Source organism: Tasmannia lanceolata, unplaced genomic scaffold (genome assembly GCF_043159265.1).
Source record: "Tasmannia lanceolata isolate RefF3 unplaced genomic scaffold, GAP_Taslan_0.1 ptg000005l, whole genome shotgun sequence".
NCBI classification, from domain to species: Eukaryota; Viridiplantae; Streptophyta; class Magnoliopsida; order Canellales; family Winteraceae; genus Tasmannia; species Tasmannia lanceolata.
Genome location: NW_027518682.1, coordinates 19,302,875 through 19,326,312, shown reverse-complemented (window position 1 = coordinate 19,326,312; position 23,438 = coordinate 19,302,875). Strand labels below are relative to the sequence as shown.

Here is a 23,438-nt window from a genome sequence, read left to right as displayed (position 1 = left end):
TGACAAACTCGTCTAAAAGGGAATTGCTAGCGTCCATCGCATAAAAGGCATTTCGTGGCTGACCAGCCACCTCATTAATGGAGACAACAGCTTTTGTCTCCATTCACGAGGTGGCTGGTTTGACATGCGATAGACCTGCCGCGAAAAGCCTTTTGCGATAGGCTTTAGCAAATCCCCGTCAAAAAATATAATGTGCAATTGAAGGATTGACCCAACGTTTCTCTTTCACACGGAAAAGTCGATCAGCCGAGAAAATCTCCTTATGACCAGGCCAATTAGGTGACCTTGTTCCAACTTTGGTTAAGGCCTTGGATTGGATTCTTCTTGGCAAACTTTCATCAGCATCAACGTAATTTATTTCCAGACGCATGGACCTTTCTAAAGTCTCTTACTTTTTCTACTCTATTAATTAAAACCGTGGGAAAGAGGGAAGAAGCAGTTTCTCTCCATCTTCCTAATAAATAAAAAAATATTGTAAGCATAAACCTAATTTCTTATATAAGCATGGCACATCCCCCTCTAAACAATACATAGTGTTGAAGCATCTTTCCTAAAACAACCCATCTTTCAATACAACCTGTCTAGATCTCTCTCTGTGATTTCTCACTATGGTTCTTTCCAAGGCAGCCTCCGAGTCCGATGTCTCTGTGCACTCTACCTTCGCATCGCGATATGTCCGAACTTCTCTTCCCAGGTTTTTTAATACGATTTGTAGTTCGTGATCATTCTGTTCTTTCTTTTTTCTTTTTTGGGTGCATCAGAAAATATGTTATTAGTGATGATCATCTTTAAACTACTATTGACATTGATGTTATTGTTTTTTTAGATTCAAGATGGCGGAGAATTCGATTCCAAAGGAGGCAGCTTTTCAGATCATCAACGATGAGCTGATGTTGGATGGGAATCCGAGGCTGAATTTGGCATCCTTTGTGACGACGTGGATGGAGCCTGAGTGCGATAAACTCATCATGGCTGCCATTAACAAGAACTATGTTGACATGGACGAATATCCCGTCACCACCGAGCTACAGGCAATAAATCTTTAATCTTCTCATTAATACCCACACGATTTAGATTTGGACTTCCCATATTTGCAGTTGAGATTTGGAACTAGATCAGATCCAATTCTCAAATCTGTTTTGCGTGACATTATTTAAAAATCAATATTTGTGGCAAAAATCATTTCCATAGGTTGATCCTAACCCTCCGATCAACCCTCTAACATTCAGACCGGAGGATTAGGATCAACTTATGGAAATAATGTTTGGGGCACGACCTAATGTACGGTTTGGATCATCCTATGGTGCGGGCCATACTGTACTTTTAATAAAGTGAGGAGTGCCTCATCAAAATACATTAGTGCTGATAACGTTTCCCTAAATACATGTGAAGGGGCCCACCTGCCCCCCAAATTCCAGCTAAGCGCCTCCAAGTTGCGGCAATTACGCTTGCATTGCCATAAATGTTATCTACACTCCTTTGTTTTAATAGTGACACTCCTCTCTGTCATAAACTTGCAAAGATTAGACCTTTTGCAATTGCAGCCGCGTTTAACAGCTAATTAGAAGAAGGGGATGACATCGTAATGAGGCAAATTCACCTTGCTTGTTTTACTTTGTTTAACCAACTGTCAAAGCCTATTACAAGTCAAAAAGATATTACCCTAGGCAAAAAAAGAAGAGTAATGCTAAACGCAGGGGCACCCTTGCAGAATGGGCTGAAAGGGCAACTCCCATTGGCTACAACTCACCAAAGTGCATTTAGGTGACTCGTAGCCAATGGGGGTGCCCTTGGCTACAAGTCAAAAGTATCAAATGTTATTACAAATCCGAAAAAGCTCTCAAGCCAATTAAAAAAGAAAAGACAATCTGGGTACAATTATTAAACAACATAGTGCCAATATCAGTAGCCTTGGAAATTTATATAATTTTTTTTGGATAATAAAATTACATAAATTATTTTGGATAATTACATTCCTCAATTATATTGTAAAAAATATAATAAACTGGAGAGTGCCAATTTCAAAACAGGGGAGAACATATTATCATTTTCCTTTTGCAAGTTGCAAATGAAGCTTAGAAGGCAATAAATGTTGCATACACAAAATTTCAGTGTATTTTGTACTCAGATCATTTTCTGAGGCTTTGGCTACATGAATTATGGAAAATTCATCCTAAATTTTTAGGAAAAGAGTATTTAAAAGTGGGATCTAATTGTATTAAACATGTGTTTCTCTTATAGAACCGATGCGTAAACATGATCGCTCATCTCTTTAATGCTCCTCTGGGAGAATCAGAGACGGCAATTGGAGTGGGCACGGTGGGATCTTCCGAAGCGATCATGTTGGCTGGATTAGCATTCAAAAGGAGATGGCAGAACAAGAGAAAGGCCGAGGGGAAACCCCATGACAAACCCAATATCGTTACAGGTGCCAATGTTCAGGTATACATCTATGTCTTTTTTTGAGTTGTTGATACAACAACTCTTACATTCTTCATTTATGTTAAATTGTGATAATTGTGTAGGTTTGCTGGGAGAAATTCTTCTTCATTTATGTTAAATTGTGATAATTGTGTAGGTTTGCTGGGAGAAATTCGCGAGGTATTTCGAAGTGGAATTGAAAGAAGTGAAGCTGAGAGAGGGTTACTACGTGATGGATCCCGTAAAAGCAGTAGAAATGGTGGATGAGAATACCATCTGTGTTGCCGCAATCCTTGGCTCCACCCTTAATGGAGAATTCGAAGACGTGAAGCTGTTGAATGATCTTTTAGTGGAGAAGAACAAAGAGACAGGGTATTTTACTATTTCACAAAATTAGTCACAAACAAAGAACATAGTAACATTTTGTGCATAGCTAATACACCTTCATTGGGTATATAAACTGCACAATTCCATTTTTTACTACGGGAACATCAGCACATGTAAGAAGTTGACAAATATGCTAGAGACCATTCAAAAGTTGATTTTTTCCCTCTTTCAATGAAAATTGCAAACCTACTACTTGACCCTGAACTCTTTCTTCCATGGAAAATTATTTTTCATAATTTTTTCCCTTGATCCAAACACCCTCTAAATTTAATTTATCTTTGCGAAGGTGGGAGACACCAATTCATGTAGACGCGGCTAGTGGCGGCTTCATCGCTCCGTTTATTTACCCGGAGCTGGAATGGGATTTCCGGCTACCTCTAGTGAAAAGCATCAATGTTAGCGGACACAAGTATGGGCTTGTCTATGCTGGAATCGGGTGGGTCATTTGGAGAAGCAAGGAGGACTTGCCAGAGGAACTCATCTTCCACATTAATTATCTCGGTGCTGATCAACCAACTTTTACCCTCAACTTCTCCAAAGGTAATTACTGCAACCAAACTTAATTACCATAACCATCCCATCTTGATATGATGGTTATGAGAAGTGGGCCCAATTGTTTTCGTTTTTAATTTTAATTAGATGGTGGCATCTAGTGAGCCCACTTCCCATCACCGTATCATATTTTTTTGTTGGCCCCAATTAGCTGGATCGCAATGTTGTGATCATATAGCTTAGGAGATACCTGCCCGTGTAGAGCTCTACCAAAATACAAATGTAATTCCAAAATAAAAAAATTATATATCTCAAAACAACTTACAAGAAATTTCTACACTTGTTCTGGAACCCACCCTTGAAGCTTATATCTAAGCTTAAATCTCTACACAAATCACTTTATAAGCTTAAATCTCTACACAAATCACTTCTTAAGCTAGGAAACTCCTAAAAAAAGCTAAATACATTAAGCTCCTTGTTTTTGTCCCAATGAGTTGCGTTTTCAACATATAACTATCCTAGAAGTCTACACAATTTCCACAAAAACATGCACACTGATTTTGAATTACAATTTCCACATTCTTACCATAAATGGGGGGTGATTGTGTTCAATATCATTTTAGAAGCACCCCTACCCTAGAAAATTCCCGAAATTTTTTTAATTTTTTCAGCAAGTAATACTGATATTTTTAAAAATGCAGGTTCTAGTCAAGTCATTGCGCAGTATTACCAACTTATTCGTCTAGGTTTTGAGGTAAGCCTTCGTATACACATTTTCAATTAGGAGAAATTATATGATGCCTGACCGTCAAACAACAAGGGGCGGAAAGAGAGAACTCCTGTCCTTGATTTTCGATCCAGCAAAAAGTCAAAAAAGGGGGCTTTTGCTGGATAGAAATAGATCAAAGGTGGAGGGGTTCTCTCTCTCTCCGCCCTTGTTGTTTGACGGTTGGGCACCATATAAAATCTCTTCTATTAGAGGTTGTTTGATTGCAACGAAGAAATGAAAACTAATAGCAGTGAACACGTGGCAGGGTTACCGGAACATAATGGAGAACTGCAGGGAGAACGCGATGGTTCTGAAGGAAGGTTTGGAAAAAACAGGGCGTTTCAACATTGTATCCAAAGATGACGGGGTTCCGTTAGTAGCCTTCTCCCTCAAAGACCACAGCCGAGTTAACGAGTTCGCGGTCTCCGACTACCTTCGCCGTTTCGGTTGGATCGTGCCCGCGTACACCATGCCCCCTGATGCACAGCACGTGACAGTGCTACGTGTCGTCATCAGGGAGGATTTCAGCAGGACGCTCGCGGAACGCCTCGTGCTCGACATTCAGAAGGTCCTTCACGAGCTGGATGGTCTCTCCTCCAAGGTCTGTGTCACGTGCGAGGTCAAGAACGGAGGTAACGGGGCAGTTGTTGTAAAGAAGACGGCATTGGAGACCCAGAGAGAGATAACCACTGTGTGGAAGAAGTTTGTTGCTGCCAGAAAGACTAATGGGGTCTGTTAGTTATAACTGTTCCCTCCTCAATTTTATTTTCTTGACTGCCTTCTTTTTTGGGTTTGTACTGGGTATTGGTTTCTAGCTCCTACTAGAAGTTCTACTATGAGAGGATGAGAATTAATTACGAGTGCGGGTGTTCTTATATGTCTCGGAATACAGTAACTGAGTTTTTCTTTTTGAAATTCTATATCTCGTCTTTTTTCTATTTTTTCTTCTTTGAATTTAATCTAGGCTTCTCACTGCCATATTTTGATAATGGCTTTGGATGAGAAGGGATTTGCTAAGCAACTTGGCACAAATACATTTAATGGCTGATGATGACAAAATCTGGTTCCACGATCAATGGCTCGTAGAGCTCAGATATGTGTGCTCGAATCTGTGGTGCCAGGAGCACTAGAGATTGATTCTTGCAAGTGATTTAGAAGAAGTTTGAAGATCCGCACCGTAGAGGAGTTCACAACATTCTAGGAGACTTGTCTTAATAGGAGTCTTTCATTATTAGGTGATTTCTTTTGGAGATAAACACCAATTTTCCTCATGGGAACTGGACCAACTGGTTTCTATTCTGGTTCCATTCTTCGCAGGCACTTTCTCTTTAGAACGCTTTCCTTCTGTAGACGATGCTAACTTGGAGAGAGAGAGAATCTTTCTTGCACTTACGTTCTAAGAGGCAAGTCAGATTTTCTTCGTATGCCTAATGCCATGTGTCAATCATATAGGCGAAGGGCGTATTTTACCCCCAACAGTGGCTCTGTTTTGATGCTTAAGCATTCTTTAGGGAAGCATAGACTTTGGAAGGGAGTAGGATTTTGGTTGTCATTTATAAACATTGCGAAAGCCCGTGAGCTTTATTCTATTTGGATGCAAGTTAACTAGGAAAGAGAGAGAGAGGCTTACCAAGAAATCCCTTCTTTTTTGGGATATTTCATATGTAAATGGTAGTGATGCCATATCACCGGACATGTAATTATTACTCATGTTTCTTATCTAGTGATCTTTAAGGATGTGGGTGTTACTTTGGCAAACAATCACCACAAATAATCCAAAAAGTGCATTTCTTTACTTCCTCGGCCTAATTTTGATCTTATCGAGAAAGATCACTATCTATATATTGAGAATCAAAAAGTATAGTACATCCCATTTCATAGGAACCGTTCATTTTTGGGGCTAAAAATAAATAGGTTGTGCCCCTAAAGTCATTTCCATAGGATAATCCTAATTTAGATCATCCTATGAAGTTTCCGATACTGTATTTTATGATTAATACGGGAATTTAAGGCCACACACCATATGATATCTCATATTTCTATTATACTTTTTGCATGTGCACTGCCTTACTTAGGTCAGTAGGTGGCATGTCGTGTCACATGTGCTATGCCTTTAGATGTAAGTAAGGTCCTGTGGTCACCAATCCAAAACAAAAAGAAAAAAAAAAGTTCCTCTGTACAACCCATCATTGCCGGTTCTCTACAGATATGATTGGCCAGATACATAATTTCTCATATAGATAGGAGCTAATTATAACAAAATTAAAGCATTAAGGCCCTGTTTGGATTGCAGGATTTTTCTAAAAAGTCTAGAAACACAGTATCTGAAGTTTTATTTACAGGGACCTTTAATTTACACAAAATTGTTGAAAGATAATAACAAGCCATACAACACACAAAATAAGCTGTGTATACACCCCCCCATATACAGCGATCTATGCACCACATAATACAAGCTTCCACACCTCGTACACGGCATTTCCTCCTTAATTTTGATGGTAGTAGAAATTAGGGTTTGGAGATGGACGATCCCTTTACAACTGTTACTGGACAGCTGGCATTTGCCACCACGTAGTTGCTCACACTCCCAAGCAAAACCCTGCATCACATAAACAAGATCCTCAATCAATTTCAACACAAATTATGTGATGATAGTGGAGGATTAATACGCTCTAATTATTTACACTAAAATCTTCTCTACATCCAAACTTAATTTTGCAATCCTCTTACACATGTTGTGAGACTAAATTTCCAATGCACCTTGACAATACCTTCACTGAAAAAATTCTCATCCAATCATAAATTAAGAAAAGGAGAAATGATGGGGAGTAAATATTCACAGTGAAATCTGGGAAGGATAACTTTTTCCTATGAACATTTTTTTATTTCCACAATTTGAAGGGATATGATAAATTTTAGAATATCATTATAAATTAAGGGAAATGATTTCAGCACATGTTTTGATATTTGCGCTAACTCATCTTGTCTATTATTATTTAAACAGCTGTCAAAGGTTATTACTGTTCCCAAAAAGCTCTCACAAGCCGATTAACAATGAAAAGACAAGATGGGAAAAGACAATTATTAAAACATGGTTGTGCTGATATCATTTCCCTAAATTAAACGCCCTGATGAATGAAACTTGAACTGGGGTGGTTCAAACCTTTTAATCATCCCATGACCCCTGCTTCCAAGAACAAGCGAATCTAATTTCAGATCATCAACAGCATCGCAGAGCTTCTCCCTTGGATCACCCCAGTAGATCTTCGATAACACAGCCACCTGTTTTGTCCTTGAGACCGTGTCAAGAATATCTAAAACTTGAGGATCAGGATTGAGTCCATACTGCTTTGATAAATTCATTTCTTTAAATTCTTCAAGAGGAATCAAAGCTGCAAAACAAATAAAACAAAAAACACCCACATACAAAAGGGGAAAAAAAAACATTAGGATAAAAGAAAGGAAACAAAAAGCTAAAAATGAATTTGGAAATTAAATTGGAAGGTATAGAGAAGCGGCAGAGACGTGATCCAGTATCTTCCCATAGCTTCTTTTGGACATGATCAGATTTAGTAGACTGCACGTGGATTAGGATGACACGATCTCCACCGTCCGCAAGATTATCAGCGGCCCATTGAAGCGCCGATTTGCTACTTGGCGAATAGTCCATGCCAATCCCAACCGTTCTATTTCTTCCCATCGCTCTCTCTTTTTCCCTCTCTCGTGACATGAACCAAGTGGATTTTAGTTAGTTATCTTTGTGTATCTTCGTTGTTTTAAAGAGGATGAGAATGTTATATTCGTTTGCCACCACCTAGCTTTCATTATTCCCTAATGCCTTTATTCTTGAGAATTATTAGAGCTGTTTTACTTTATTCCATTGAAGTATTACATATGGTACTTGCTAAGCAATTTTACAAAAAGCCATTTCGCGACCCCTTTTTTGGGAGCCAAAAGCCTGTTCTCTCTTGAAAAAGTGAGCCGTGAAATGGCTTTCTCCGAAATTGCCTAGCAAATTTACTTAAGTATATATAATTGGAAAAAAACTTCGCTCCAGTGCGGTTAGGAGGAAGTTCCTTCAGTAGCTTCAGATATTCTCGTATGCCTGTATTTACTAAAATACCCTTAACCTCTATTTCTTAGGATCGCAACACACGCCATAACTTCCTCCTAACTGTACTGGAGTGAAGTTTTGTTCATATGGATGTGTGAGTAAAGAGCAAGCACTTATGTCGGTATGTAGGAAATTCCATAATTGATTCATTCCTTTTGAGTGAAACCTTTTAACTAAGGCACCCTTTGTGCCCTTCAATGTATAATATTCTCCATCGGGGCATGCGAGCAAGGTAAATGAGGAAGGGTACCCATGCCAACAAGCTGTGTAAAAAGGAAGGAAATTTCACTAATCTCCAATGTATTACCATCGGCTGTCGTGAGTGTTTACATAGAACACTCAAAAGTAATAAATATAGAAAGAGATTAGGATAATATATAATGGAAGATGGTAAGGATAGAAATCTTAGTCTAGCCTAACTATTCCATTTAATTTAGTTGCCTAATGATCCAACGGTTAGATCTCACTAGATCTAATCTCACAAATCTAATATATTCTAAAAGGCGATAAATTAAATCAGTTGACACAAAGGGGGTACATTTGGTTATGGAAAAGAGGGACCCACAACTAAATTTGTGGCTAGGGAACCAATGGCATTGGTTCATTACATATATAAGCACTTAGGCAGTAACACGTTCATTACATCTTGTACTTTTAGCCTTTCTCATGCTTAGCGAGTTGTTGGTGAGTCAACTCGTTTTCCTTGCAAGTCGATTTGACTCGGATAAGTTTGGAGTTGACTTAACAAGTTCCAAGTTTCAATGCTTATGCTTTTTAGGCCCAATAAGAAACAAGTTGGACCTATGTGCTTGTAGTGTAAACCCAGCTCAGGCCCAACCCTATTTTGATGGGTCCTACCAAAAATGACCTATCCAAATCATGTCACGTTAGGATAGCATGCCCAGTATTGCTAGGCCTCATAGGATTATCTATGCTTCGTGTTCTGTAAATTGACTCTGATACCATAAGAATGTTTGGAGAAGTTATGGCTGATTCAGCTTGATCAGTCTAACTAATGATATTCCCTATGCATAGATGGAGATTTTATACCGGTGTATGAGCGTGAAGTTCAGTATTTTTTAAAAGGTATCGTGGAATTCTTTTCACAGCACTACAAGAAATATGATAATTTCCGACGTTCTAGTACCAACGTTCCAAAAAACCGTCACTAAAAGTAAGCATTTACCTATGTTTCTAAATAAAACGTCGGGGATTAATTGGATAATCTTTGTTTATATTAAGCAACGGTCAGTGCGCGTCGGTGACTATAACAACAAGCGGCATTTGTTTTCGGAACGTCATTGAATTGGGGATGAAAAGCGCGCGCCCTACTTTTCCATGCCCCGCGCTTTCTTAATCGTATCAGCTAAAAATCCTCTCGAAAACCAATCTTTTCGCCCTAGTTTTCCAAACCCCTACGCTTTGTAAAACGTATCAGCTTATCCTCAATGAAAACCCATCTTTTCCCTTCTAAATCGAAACCCTCTAGAAATCGTTCCCTATTTTGTCGATCCCTATTTCGTGCAAAAAAACCCCATTAGAAAAGAATAGTAAGAAGAAGAAGAAGAAGAAGAACAAGTAGAAGAAAGGTATGCATATTTTTTAGGGCAGTGATATTTTCCCCCTTCTGATGGATATTTTCCTCCCCTATAACAGAAATCGTTAACTTTTATTGCTTTTGGAGTTAACGGTGGCTCCTCCACCCTTTCATACGATATCTTCCCTCTTCTGTTCATTTGTTTTCCCTATTCTTCTTTTTGTTCATTGCCAATATAGCAGCCACAAACAAGAAGAGGAAACCCACATCGGCAATCATCTGAAAGGTGTGCTTGGGTTTATCCATTTTGTTAGCACATAACCCATGTAATTTTTTTTTCATTGATTTTTATTTCTCAGTTTCTGGTATTTGTAGACTCCGGAGAGTTTGCGTTGAAACCCTAAGAATTTGTATAAAGGATTTACTCCTTTTATCTTCCCATTTCTTCATATTTTATATTTATTTATGATTTGAGTTTGTGTGATCGCAGGAAGTGCATCTGGAGGTTCATGATTTCTTTCTATTTTATATTTCTCCTTGCCCTAGGGCTTTGCTTTTGTTTGATTTTTTTCCATCTAGGCTTTTATTTCTTATTGTTATTGTTGTTGTTGTTATTACATGCCTTGGAGTTCCAACAGTGAGTATTTTTTTTAATTCCCCAAATTTTTGTCCAGATCTTGTGAAAGATCCATACTCAATCTACCCTATTTTGTGTCCCGTCAGGTGTTTTTTTCTTTGGTTAAGAAAGCTTTCAAGTAGACCTGAAATTCATGCCATTCAATTGCCATGGAAGCTGTCAACGAAGACCACTTTTATTCAAGTTGTAAACGCCCTATTTACCCACCTAAACACCCGTTGAGTGTGTGCTCTTTGCCATGTTCCATCAGCCAATCAAATACTCTAATTAGTGAGCCCATGATTAAATAGTTGCTAGTCACATTTTGAATTTGTATTAATGTCAGTTTGTATGCCAAACAAGCTGTGAACCAAGGGCATTAATTCCATTTGCTACCAAGGACATTAGCTCCATTAGCCTCACATTTAATTTGGTACATCAACGCCCATTACTTCTATTAGCCTCAAGTAAGAACAATTGTGGAGAAGTTGTTACAACCAAATTCATTAACAGGCCATTACTGTTCTGTCTTTGAGAGTTGTTTTGTATTGGAGTGCTATATTAAGGAATGCATGTATGCTGTTTGTTTAATATCCTCTGAGAGTTAACAAGATTCTAGCGTCTTAGTACTTCCACAAGAAGTTGGTTGTGGCAACTATTTCAATTTATATGTTCAAAGTCTGTCATAACCTCAACTTGTGGTACTGTAACTAGAGAAGACACAACCTAATGTATATATAGTTTCATTTCACTGTTTTGTCAAAATTCATGATCTAGTCTATCTCAATTCATTTGAGAATAATGAATTATGTCATCTGAATGTGTCGTATTCATCTTCAAATCGTGTCTAACCATTTTCTCCCAATAGGTTGATTTCATTCTATGTTGCTTTTATCTCCTCTTTCTTGAATATTGCCTATGCGATGAAAAATTCTTCCCTTAGTTTAGGCCATAAGTAGCCTGAATCTTCATTATTTCCTCCTCATTTGTGTATTTATTTGATTTTTTTCTTCACAACATTGAAAGAGCAAATATGTTGGGGCAATCCTATAAAAGAATTCTGAGATTGATCAGAGCTATTGATCTAAACTGTCGGATTTGTGTGAATTTTGAGGATTTTCTCAGATTATAGTCAACCAAACATAGTCAATTTTCAACTCGATTTATCAGTTAGAGTGTGTTTTATGATCAATATTTTATTTGAATATTGAAATCGTGCGAATTTAGAAAAACCTCCAAGATTTGAGTTTTTATGATCTGATTGAACTTGGATTTTGATAATTTCCTTCTGAAGTTATTTCCTGTCTCGTACTAAAGTTTGAAAGAAATCCAACAACTGGATCATTTCTCGAACCAATTTCTAAAGTTATCTATTTTTCTAATTCCGGAAATTCAAATTTTGTTATTCTTGAAATTCGTGGATCTGTCCCGCATCAAGCAACCATCTCACCTTCTTTAGGAGAGTAATAAAAAAAGATCAAATCACAGATTTGGATAGTTAGGGTAGCAGGGAGAGTAGCGATAAGGGCATGGACTGGCCATTCAGTGGTGGCGGTGGGAAGAGCTTTGCAATAAACAAAGATCAAATTACAGATTTGGACAGTTGAGGGTTGTGGGGACAGGAGCGATATGGCAGGGACTGAACCTGGCGTGGTGGCAATTGGAAGAGCTTTGGGCAGTTGAAGGTAGAGACAACCAACAGATGGGAGTGATGATAGTGCTTGTTGGATAGGTATGTAAATTTGGCAACAAAAGATGTGTTGGATCGCACCAGGTGATGCTTTTGATCTAGGATATATGATTTCCATATGAGGTGAGCCTAACTTTGAAAAGTTCTATTCCTTTTTTTTTCATAGGTAAAAGAGAGCAATTGATAAGTTCTATTCTTAAGTTAGAATAAATTAAAAATGCATAATAAGTTGGGAAACATATTGTAATACTTCGCCGAACTAGTTGTGATGCCTGTCTCATTGGCATTTTCATGTGATTGAACTTTTGGGTTTTTGGCTACATCTCTTGAGACATATTTAATGAGTTTTGGGTTAGAAATGGGAGTGGCTAGGATTAGTTTTTTTTGACAAACAAGCACCCTCAATCTTGTTTTTTTTTCTCTTTCTGAAATAAAGTTGCTTTGGGAATTGCTAGCGTCCATTTTACAACTATGCATAGCATGGGCCTGGATATGCGTCTTCCCATTTTCATTGTTACTTATAATATTTTTTTTATTGGAAACCCCTCTCCTTAGAAAATTCAGTTTATCATTAATTTATTTATTGGAAAACCCTTTCCTTAGAAACATGGAACTGCAATGGATTTTAAAATGATATGGTTGTTATTAATTGCAGACATATAAAAATTTGCTGGAATTAGCAACGTGGTTTTTCTTTCCATATGTATCCATCATTTCAATAAATTCCATATTGTTCTTGAAAAATTTACTAATTAAGCAAAGAACAAAGGTTGGATGCAACTGCCTAGGTATGGCCCTCAAAAGTGACGTTACCTTTTCATAGTAAGATTTGATTTTTCCATTAGTTGAAGATACAGATCTCACATTTTTTCAACTATGTTTTAATTAGGAATGAACCAGCGTATACGCTTGGCGTTGTGGAGTTTATTAAATTTGCACTTGCTAATACAGTATATGGGAAATAAGTTCAAATGCCCATGTGTTAATTGTGCCAACATTCAATTGGTCGATGTTAAAGATTGCTTTGATCATTTGATCGTCGATGGGATCATGAAGGGCTACACCAGATGGGTTTTCCATGCGGAAACTGGATCATCGGCGGTTGATATGGCTGGTAGTGATCGCCAAATGAACGAAGAACCGATGATACAAGACGAAATGCATGAATTGTTAGAAGACATAAGGCCAAGGGTGAACCATAATTAGGACAACTTGCCAGCAGATAATGGGGCAAGGCCAGATCAAACAAGTAGAGAGGGGCCTGATGCAAATGCAAAGAAATTCTACAAATTATTAGAGGATACCGAGCTAGAACTATATCCAGGGTGCAAGCTCTCAAAATTGTCTTTCGTTGTTCGAATTTTTTACATAAAGTGTCTCAATGGATGGAGTAACAAATCTTTCACCATATTACTTGAGTTGTTGAAAGAGGCATTTCCCGCGGGAGCATCGGTGCCAGAGTCATTTTATGAAACGAAGAAGATCATTAGTGATTTGGGCCTCCACTATGATAAAATAGATGCATGTCCCAATGATTGTATGTTGTTTTGGAAGGAAGACGCGAAAGAGACTATATGTCATATATGTGGGGCTTCCAGGTGGAAGACATATGCATTGCATCCAGACGATGTAATAACTCAGACATCGAGAAAAGACTCAAACATTCCGGCTAAGATTCTGCGTTACTTTCCAATTACATCAAGATTGCAGAAACTATATATGTCAAAGAAAACAGCTGCTTTCATGACATGGCATGATGATAAACGAACAAATGATGGTATATTCAGGCACCCTGCAGACTCCCCGGCATGGCATGATTTGGACTGTAGATATCCAAACTTTTCGTCAGATCCTCGTAATGTTAGACTTGGGTTAGCAAGTGACGGGTTCAATCCCTTTCGGACGATGAGTATTGCTCACAGCACGTGGCCTATTGTTCTTATTCCATATAACTTGCCACCATGGTTGTGCATGAAACAACCGTACATGATGCTCTCATTGCTTATTCCTGGACCATCTGGACCTGGAAATGACTTAGACGTCTATTTACAACCTTTGATTGAAGAGTTGAAAGAACTATGGGATATGAGTTTTCAGACATTTGATGCTTCGAGAAATGAGACGTTTCAGATGCATGCAGCTGTGTTGTGGACAATTAGTGACTTTTTTGCATATGCTAACCTGTTAGGATGGAACACTAAAGGCGAACTTGCTTGCCCATGTTGCTGTAAGGACACATGTTCTCAGTGGTTGAACTATGGAAGGAAGCAATGTTACATGGGCCACCGACGATTCTTACCCGTAAAGTATAAATTCTGTTTTGATAAAATGAGTTTTGATGGCACCGAGGAAAGGAGGCCAGCTCCAAGGTCGCTGACAGGGCGTCAGGCCCTAGAACAATTAGAAAATGTTAATGTTATCCTTGATAAGAAGGATACAAAGGGGAAGAAGGCAAATACCAGTGGGAAGGAGGCCAATATCAATGGGAAGGAGGAGGTTACTGGTGGGAAGAAGAGGAAACGTGGGAAGAAACCAAGTGAATCCGCGGAAATGTCTATTTCTGCTATTGAGAAGACCAAGGAAAAGCCTCGTAAGGAACATAATTGGAAGAAAAAAAGTATATTCTTCACTCTCCCGAAAAAAAGTATATTATGACAAGCTATCAATGATATTCTTCATTTGAGGACAGAATAAAAATAATGATGGGAATGCTGTAAGTCGAGGTGACATGTTCATTCGTCTTTACCGTAAGAAAAACGGGACTTATGATGCTGTAGAGCAAAATATTATAGTATGTTTCATAACATTGATACTTGTTTAAAAAAATGTTATAGAACCGTGTAAAAGATTTTATTCTATCACATATTGGTTTTTTCAGGATCAGATAAAAGAGATTGAGTCTCAGCATCCCGATATCAGCCTCGGCCTTGTACTTGGTGTGGAGAGACATGGCAGGGTACGCATGATGGGTGGCGGGATTACCCCTACTTCCATATTTGGCTCTACGCGCAGTGGTGGGATGTCGCAAGAGAGGGCTGCATCACTTCAAAGGGCGAACGAGGAACTCACAAATGAGGTGGGATGTTTGAGAGAGAAGCAGGCCCAAATGGAAGAAAAAATGCAACAAAATCAGGCCCATTTGGAACGCCAATTGGCGGCACTCGTAGCACAGTTCCAAGGCGTCCAAAATAGCAATGTATGACATTAATTTTTTATTCAATACATAGTTCTTTTAGTTCACTATTACCTTAATATATATCTATCTTGTTGTATGTTAGCCACCCGACAATCATACTCAGTCACGATCGCATGCAACCTCCTCAGGCAGCCATAGATATATCCATGGCGATCGGGTATAAATGCTATTTAATTTTAGCTTAAATGATATATTGGTTTGTGACTTAATAAATAATTGTATTTTTTTTATGATCATTTGGATTTTTCTAAGGTTACCATAATGAGCATTCAAAATGATGGGGTTGAAGTGGCCCGTGGTATTCGGTTGAGTGTCGATCCGACACATGAAGTCGAGGGGGTGCCATTAGGCCGTAATTTCACTGAGGTTCAGATCACGGTTGCATTGGAGCCAAAAGAGCCTCTGGTTAGAAAAACCTATCTCTCCACTCAGATTGGAGACGCTGTAGGTGGAGTAATCGCTTGGCCATCGAACTGGGTAAGTAGTTTTAATATGATGACAGGTTTATTATAGCTTGATGCTAAATTTATTCACAAGTAGTATATTTAAAAAATTATTCATTACACTTGGTTTTCCTTTGTTTTCAGGTTACATAATTGCGGATTACCTGATACACCTTCAGGTAACTTTGCTTTTCCTCTATGGTCAAGCCTCTGTTAGACTTGGGTAGTTGAAGGTTCATGACCCTAACATTGCTCTTATACTTGATTTTTACTTTCAAAGATTTGGAACATAGTATTTACTTGTAGGTTGTCCCTAAAAAATTAGAGGCTCTAATAATTTTCTTTTACCATTTTTTCCGACATAAACCTGAGAAAAATAAAAATAAATAAATTATCCTGTGATTTTCCCTTGCTGAGAATCCCAAGAACGATATTTTGTGACATAGCTCTTTTTCAATGGCTCAGAAAATATACAGACACTTTAGATCTGAGGTTATTGCATCTTATTTTGAAAATGCTGGAATTTTGATGCTTAATCTCTATAGACTTGGAACAAATCTGCAGAGTATCTCAATTTGAAAATCATTTGTGTTTAGTTCATGTTATAAGATGCTCACTTTTACTCGTCAGGACAGTATAGGTATGTGATTCCATGCTATGCATGGGTGTAAAATAGAGGCCCAACCCATTACAACTTGAGTGTAAAATATCGAGGAATCTTCTTTATAAAGGGATTTGCTAGCGTCCATCGCGGATGGTCTGTTTTATGTTTCAGATGAGCCACCTCATGAATGAAGACAAAGCTAAATTCATGATTTTTACCCCAATAAGAAGATGCAATCTATGGTATTCATAGAACTGGTGTAATTCCAGATTAAAGGATGGATGACATGTATTCTTGTATGTTGACCTTGTTGAACAAAAACAATCATTTCCATCACTGTAATCGAACCAAAGACAATAGATTATAAACTTGGGTGGGGCAAAAGAACTCCAACAGCAGCCATTGGAGGCGCAGCAGTGTTCCTCATGATATCCATAGCCTCTTGTAAGGGCCTCGTTATCTCCTATTGGTATTTCGTCGCCAACATATCATACTAAGCTTCTAGTTATTGAGGAAAGCAATTCCAAAAAAAAAAAACAAAATGCAAATGGAAAATTGGGAAAAATGGAAAAGAATAAAACAAAAACAGCAGATGAAAATATTAAAAAAAAAAGAATCATCAAATGACCATGAAGGAATGCGAGATAACTTTTTAAGCAAATGCTATTGCTGTAAGGCAATATAACTTGGGGTAATATTATGTAATTTGTCTTGATGGGGTCTTCATTGATTTACTATGCAAACACTTTTCTCTTCTTTTTACTGATGAATGGTCAAAGAGCTCAATGATCTGGCAAGTTTTTCTAGGTTGTCAGGAATTGAAATGAAAGCTATCCCTGAAAGCTCCCCTTGGTCATCATGTAATCCTAGGGGAGAGAGGACATTGCTCCTTTACACAATCCTAACTTTTTCATTTTTTTTTTAATATTTTGAGATCTCTTATACTATTGTAACATTATGTGACATGCAGGGTGTATGGAGATTATTTCATGTTCTCAGGATCGTCGATCTATGGATTTTTAGAGGAAGGGATGGAACCTTTTATATAATTTTGTTTCTTGTCATTGTATTTGAAATGATGGATGCCATTATAGTGTCATTTAATGTCCTTTAAATAGTCTTTTTTTAGTACTGTTGGATGTCACAGTGAGGAAGACGTTGTTGGCATATGGGTTGATTTTAGATGGAGATGGTTGGTTTGATGAATATTGTTTGGAGGTATATTTTTTTATTTTATATGGAGATGGAGATAGTTGGTTTGATGATTTTTGTTTGGAGGACCTTCTTTGGTTTAATTTAAATGGAAATGGTGGTTTGATGACTTTGGATGCTTCTTTTTTTTTCTATCGTTTGGATGCCAATATGTGTATATATATGTTACTTTCTTATGGTGGTATAGGTTTTATACAGGTTCTAATTCACTGTACAGCTTTATTTCCAAAAAAAATAAAAAATGCTAATCACCGGCGGTCATAAAACCGTCGGTGAATAATAAAAAGAAAATGCCTCTACATCTTTTACCGACGGTCCAGAACGCCGGTGTATGTCATGCACACCGACGGTTCCAATGAACGTCGGTATAGTTTTAAGAGAAAGTCGTAATAGTCTCATTTACCGACGCTCATGGCCGTCGGTGTAAAAAAACCTTTACCGACGTTGTTAACAACCATCGGTGAATGTCCTTTTTCCGGCTCTTTCACCCCTTTTTTACCGACGTTTAAAACCGTCGGTATAACATCATACAGCGATGGTTTATTGAAACCGTCGGTAAAAGGGTTTAGTCACGGTAGCATTACCGACGCTACGACAAACCGTCGGTGTTACTTTCACCGATGTTTTTACGATGTTTTACCGATGCTCGTGAACGTCGCTAAATGTCCTTTTTCTTGTAGTGCAGGATGATCCAATTCCAAACCGTTCAATTGTAGGGCCACAACATAAATCGGTTGTACCTAACTGTCCGATCTATAGAGATTTCTATTAAGTGCAGCCCCCCTAGATATCAGTGGGTTTAGGATCATCCTATGAAGTGGGTGTGGATCATCTTATGATTTTCAGGGTACAACTTATTTACGTTGTGGCCCAAGAAATGAATAGTTTGGATCATCGTATGAAGTGGGTCCAAAGTACTTTTTGAAAAATACTGGACGTCACACGCACACAACATATAACATCTCAAATGTACTGACACAAGAGATAGGATAGAATATCTTGTTGAGGTATCTTGTAAGTGATAATCTACAACAGAAGTAACCATTGAGAGATAAGTTAAAATTTTGCATGAAGGATCCTTTCTGTAGAACAACAATCTGTTAAGGCATTTCAGCTTAAATATACAGTCTACCAGAGGTGAAAAACCTCATTGAACATCTAGGGGATGTTTGGAATTGTATCAGACAAACATTTTTCTATTTGTTTTTTTTCAATTTAAAATTTTAAAGTTAGGTGAAACAAGTTTGGTATGTACAATCAGGAACACTATTTTGAGAAACGTTTTTTGAGGCAAAGCTTAAAAATATTTTGGAAAAAAAATCCTGCGAAACCCCTATTTCATAAGAAATAGAGGTGCAACTTGGGTCGGGTTGGGTCGGGTTGAGGCTAACCCAACATGAGATTGCATTCTCTCAACCCTAACCCAACCCAACTCGAGCCTCGGGTTGAGGATGGTCAACCCTAACCCAACCCGCCTCCAAATCAGGTTGGGTTGGGTTCAGGTTGAGTCGGGTTCATCTCGGGCCAAATAGAAAAATACAAGGAAAAAAAGCGTAATCCTTGAAAAACATGAGAAAACTAGAGGACAGAGGTCGGGTTCGGGTCGGGTTGCGAAGGCCTCAACCCTAACCCAACCTGAAATTAAATCTGGTTGGCTTTTCCCAACCCTAACCCAACCCAACCCGAGCCAAAATTGGGTTGAACCTGTTGGGTTCGGGTTGAGGCCGACCCAAGTTGCATCCCTAATAAGAAAACACCAAATACCTTACCTCATAGAAAATCACTAAAATACATCATATCATAAAAAATAACCAAAATACCGATGTCTAGTAGAAAATGACCAATATACTCCTATTTCATAGAAAATCACAAAAATACTCATATCCCATAAAAAGTGACCAATGCACCCCTATCTCATAGCAAATGACCAAAATACCCTTATCTCATGAAAATGTCCAAAATACTCCTGTCTCACTAGAAATGATCAAAACACACTTTTCTTATAGAAAATGATCAAATACTCATATTTCATCAACAGTAACCAAAAACCCATTATTTCATAAGAAATGACCAAGATATCCCTATCTCATAGAAAACAATCAAAATAACCTTACATACAAGTTTATCAAAATAACCTTACATACAAGTTTGGTTATCCTAGAACACACTTATTTCGTTGGAAATAACAAAAATACCCATATCTCAATGAAATGACCAATCCACCCCTATCTCACAGCAAATAGCCAGAATACCCTTATCTTATGAAAAAGACCAAAATACGCATACCTAACTCGAAATGAACAAAATATACTTTTTTTTATAGAAAATGATCACACACTGTGGACCCCGATCCTGAGAACTATGAGGAAACGAGTTCCTACATCCTCTGAATCATCCACGTGTGAAGGAGAGCTCTACCAAGGAACTCTCGAAACGGATGCCACCCTCATAGCATAGCACGGGCGGCGATATAAAAAGAAAGAGATACGTCTTAATCCGGAGCCAAGGCTCGAAACCAAAACATATCTAAAATAAACTTAGAGTCGCCATTCATGGATAGGCCATGGAACCCAAAAAACAAATCCTCTGTGCAATGGATAGCCAGAAATATATATGGGCTCGTGCCTGATTACGAATGGAGAAGGTCCGAAGAGCACCCCCAATTCGTCCGAGTGCAAGCACTTGGTCTCTTATGCCATTTAATATTAACCTCGAAGAGTTTTGGGCGAAAATCATGTGAAATGGGAACAAATATCCCCGAGTGGACGTCTACCTAAACATGCATGACCCGGGGATAAAATAATAAGAATATACAGAATAAATGGAAGAAGTGTCGCCTAATCACAGCTAAATTATGAGTGACATGCCTAACTGGTGTCTAAGTTCTGGTGGACAAACACAAGCATACTACAACTAAAGGTATAAGGTCCATACAGGAAAGGAAATCTAAAATTAACAGTTAATCATTAAATGAATTAAGAAATAGTAAATGAAATAAGGAATAAACAAAATGCCAGGCAAATAAAAGAATATGAAATAAAAACCTTCGGCGAACACATAGCGCCTATCTACATTGGGACGAATCCATAGCGCCTAATATAAAATCCTAACACATCCCATCTAGAAAGCAGTAAATGACAGATAGAAAAAGCAGTAATGAAAACCTATGGCGAACACATAGCGCCTATCTACATTGGGGCGAATACATATCGCCTAATATAAAATCCTAACACATCTCATCTAGAAAGCAGTAAATGACAGATAGAAAATGCAGTAATGAAAACCTATGGCGAACACATAGCGCCTATCTACATTGGGGCGAATACATAGCGCCTAATATAAAATAAAATCTTAACACATCTCATCTAAAAAGCAGTAAATGACAGATAGAATAAACAGTAAAGCAGTAAAGCGCTACAGCTAAGAAGGTAAACATGTGCAATGAGCAAACGTCAGTAGATGATAGTAAATGATAATAATTAGTAACCTAATAAAGATAGAGAATTACAGCTAAGCATGTGAGAACTACAACTAAGCGAGTAGGTAAAGCACATAAGTAGGTAAATGTTATAGCTAAGCACGTAAGTAAGCAAGGAAATGAACACACGCTATTATGATCCTATGCGGAAATCATCATCGATATGCAAACACAAGCCCTAAAGTGCTAACAACAGACCTTAAGACTCTAATGCTTAAACCCGAATCTTTAGATGATCTGATGTTCATCCAAAGAAGCCTACGTATCTCCGCCTCCACGAGTATCAAGGCAACGTAGTTCTTCCCACCTATTCTAAACTATGATGCCTAAGACATCTAAACCTCTATCATAGACTCGACTTAAAAGACCGGACTAGTTATTAAAGCTTCCTGTGCGATTATTTAAATTCTAGTGGATTATGGATTTTAGGACATCCTATATGCCCTAACTAAATGTAGGTTAGCCATAAGCTAATGCAGGTGGTTCCTACAACCTATGTGTAACTAGGCTGTATGTCATAAGAAAAACAATGGGATCACTAACGCATTCTAGACTTAGTCATCAGTCGGCGACGTGAATCGCCAACTGACCGGACGGAGGCGTAACAAACTCATAACTCTAACACAAATACAAACAAAACACACCACACATCAAAGACAAACTCCTAACTCTAAAAAAACTCTCTATCTAGGACAAACTCCTAACTCTAGAGGAAGATCTTGTTCAAAACAAGGTTTTTTAAAAAAGATTTTGGCTTTTTAAAAGAATTCAAATGATTTATTTAAAAAGTTTGGCTGGACTTGTGATAAAGATCTCAAGCTGAACTACGTACCTCGTGGAAGAGGATCAAGCGAACGAACTCTCCTAACTAAAACCTAACACTCCAAATGATTTAAGGCTTTTAATGTTTTCAAATATTTTTAATGTTTTAAATTTCTGATGCTTTTGAGTTTTCAAATATTCCAGTGTTTTGAATTTTAAAGCTTTTCCAATGTTTTTGATATTTTTAAAATGTTTTAGATGTTTCTGGATTTTTAAATGGTTTAGATGTTTTTGGATTTTTAAATGGTTTTCACCCTTTTGGTCAAAGACCTTAGGGAATACACAAAGCAACAACCTAGGGCCAAACCCTAGGGCTAACAGGGGAAACTCCTAAACCTAGTAAGATAATGCCAAAGACAAGGAAACGATCTAAGATCCCAAAAGACAAAGCTCTAATGAGCCTGAGCTAGCCTCTAAAGAAGAGTGACAACAACATTAAGGAGAAGCTCCTAACTAATAATACTAAAGAAGTGATGTAAATGAGTCAAAGACTCTCTAATAATACTATCAAAAGTGGAGGTAAATGAGTCAAAGACTCTCTAATCACGCTACCAAAGTATGGGAACAGATAAGTCAAGGACTCACTACAGAGGAAGAAATTTCTCTAATATGAGGCTAGGTAAGCCTCCTAAAGGGGAAACCCTCTAAATGAGACAAGACTTGATTCCAAATAGGGGCCCTATAAATGAGGCAAGGCATGCCTCCTATACACAAAGGTGGGCTCCAAGTATCCCCATCATCGCCCTTGTAATGATAAAGGGGGGCTAAAATCTAAGGGTGCTCAAAGACTAAAAGGGTCTACTAAATAAAAGAGGGGGGGCGCTACTAGGACTGAGCAAGTCCCCTAATGATGGATTTGGGCTATCGCCTTCATTGCCCTAGCGTGAAAAAGGCTACTAACATGTAAAGGCATCTAAAATGACTGGAAAAATCTCCTAAAAGAGAAAAGGAAATACTATTGGGACTTGACAAGTCCCCTAAATGATGGGCTTGGGCTAACGCCTTCATCGCCTAAACCCGAGGAAGATGACGAAGAGTCTCCAAAATCGATGGAATCTCGAAACTCGAAAGGATCCCAAGGAACGTGCAAAGAATAATCCTGAAAAGAAAGGAAACCCCTCAAATCCCATGAAGACCCTAAGATAGGAAAAATTATAGGAAGGGTAAGGGGTTGGCTCAAGAAATATTCAGTCATCGTCTAAACCCGACGATGAATTCTTGACAATCGATATAAATGACAAACACCTATGACAACCCAAAATCCTAATGAAAGTCCCGAAAATAAGAAAAAATTCTAAAGACCCAAAAGGGAATCTGAACATCGACCTTGCACCCGAAGAGAAGAGAGTATAAGAGATAAGGAAGGGCTCCGAGTAGTAGGCTAGGGGAACAACCTGCGAAACGAGAAGATGTAACCTAGGATACTGAAACTAGAGGATAGCCTAACCATTTTAAGACATATCAAGGGAACAATATCCTCGCCAGGCTCTCCCAAAGGTAGTGCGGATATCATAGGCATCGGTAGCTCCATCTCCAAACTGACTTGGAATAAACAACCGGGTAACAAATTCTATCCAACAAGACAGCACTGCTTAATTAAGGGTATTAGATGGGGCATGGCTATTGACCATGTTGTTGCTGAATACCCAAGGCCTAC

The 23,438-nt window shown here is 38.2% G+C and overlaps 3 protein-coding genes across 6 annotated transcripts; 2 read left to right on the top strand and 1 right to left on the bottom strand.

Annotated features, from left to right (window-relative positions):
- The first annotated feature begins 329 nt into the window (after positions 1-329).
- Positions 330-5,007, top strand: LOC143877854 (glutamate decarboxylase 1). The gene is made up of 7 exons (XM_077380129.1): positions 330-694; positions 827-1,031; positions 2,242-2,442; positions 2,579-2,793; positions 3,095-3,348; positions 4,002-4,054; positions 4,335-5,007. Exons 1-7 carry the CDS (start codon positions 609-611, stop codon positions 4,806-4,808), a joined length of 1,488 nt encoding a protein of 495 aa, XP_077236244.1. The 5' UTR covers positions 330-608; the 3' UTR covers positions 4,809-5,007.
- Positions 5,008-6,331: 1,324 nt separating this feature from the next.
- LOC143876794 (universal stress protein PHOS34-like) lies at positions 6,332-7,886 on the bottom strand. The gene is made up of 3 exons (XM_077378488.1): positions 7,595-7,886; positions 7,233-7,461; positions 6,332-6,668 (listed from the first exon to the last, which is right to left on the bottom strand). The coding sequence occupies exons 1-3, from the start codon at positions 7,797-7,799 to the stop codon at positions 6,578-6,580; spliced, it is 525 nt and encodes a 174-aa protein (XP_077234603.1). The 5' UTR covers positions 7,800-7,886; the 3' UTR covers positions 6,332-6,577.
- Positions 7,887-9,413: 1,527 nt separating this feature from the next.
- Positions 9,414-17,590, top strand: LOC143877853 (uncharacterized). Of its 4 annotated transcripts, none has more exons than XR_013250817.1 (8): positions 9,414-9,772; positions 9,963-10,006; positions 10,444-14,817; positions 14,905-15,222; positions 15,305-15,379; positions 15,475-15,699; positions 15,810-15,844; positions 17,240-17,590. XR_013250817.1 is itself a non-coding variant. In XM_077380126.1 (7 exons), exons 2-6 carry the CDS (start codon positions 14,755-14,757, stop codon positions 15,816-15,818), a joined length of 690 nt encoding a protein of 229 aa, XP_077236241.1. In that variant the 5' UTR covers positions 9,779-10,006; positions 10,444-14,754; the 3' UTR covers positions 15,819-15,844; positions 17,240-17,590. The 4 variants fall into 3 exon arrangements, 1 of the variants encoding a protein (XP_077236241.1); XR_013250816.1 differs by having other exon boundaries at positions 9,960-10,006; XR_013250815.1 differs by lacking the exon at positions 9,414-9,772 and having other exon boundaries at positions 9,779-10,006.
- The last annotated feature ends 5,848 nt before the right edge of the window (positions 17,591-23,438 follow it).

Excerpts from the sequence above, each read along its gene's own strand:
- LOC143877854 (XM_077380129.1), top strand. The coding sequence starts at position 609 with ATGGTTCTTTCCAAGGCAGCCTCCGAGTCCGATGTCTCTGTGCACTCT. Across the intron at positions 695-826 it reads GTCCGAACTTCTCTTCCCAG|ATTCAAGATGGCGGAGAATT; the intron begins GTTTTTTAATAC and ends TTGTTTTTTTAG. Across the intron at positions 2,794-3,094 it reads GAGAAGAACAAAGAGACAGG|GTGGGAGACACCAATTCATG; the intron begins GTATTTTACTAT and ends ATCTTTGCGAAG.
- LOC143876794 (XM_077378488.1), bottom strand. The coding sequence starts at position 7,799 with ATGTCACGAGAGAGGGAAAAAGAGAGAGCGATGGGAAGAAATAGAACG. Across the intron at positions 7,462-7,594 it reads ATGGGAAGATACTGGATCAC|CTTTGATTCCTCTTGAAGAA; the intron begins GTCTCTGCCGCT and ends TTTGTTTTGCAG. Across the intron at positions 6,669-7,232 it reads GGTCATGGGATGATTAAAAG|GGTTTTGCTTGGGAGTGTGA; the intron begins GTTTGAACCACC and ends TATGTGATGCAG.
- LOC143877853 (XM_077380126.1), top strand. The coding sequence starts at position 14,755 with ATGTTCATTCGTCTTTACCGTAAGAAAAACGGGACTTATGATGCTGTA. Across the intron at positions 15,223-15,304 it reads AAGGCGTCCAAAATAGCAAT|CCACCCGACAATCATACTCA; the intron begins GTATGACATTAA and ends GTTGTATGTTAG. Across the intron at positions 15,380-15,474 it reads GATATATCCATGGCGATCGG|GTTACCATAATGAGCATTCA; the intron begins GTATAAATGCTA and ends GATTTTTCTAAG.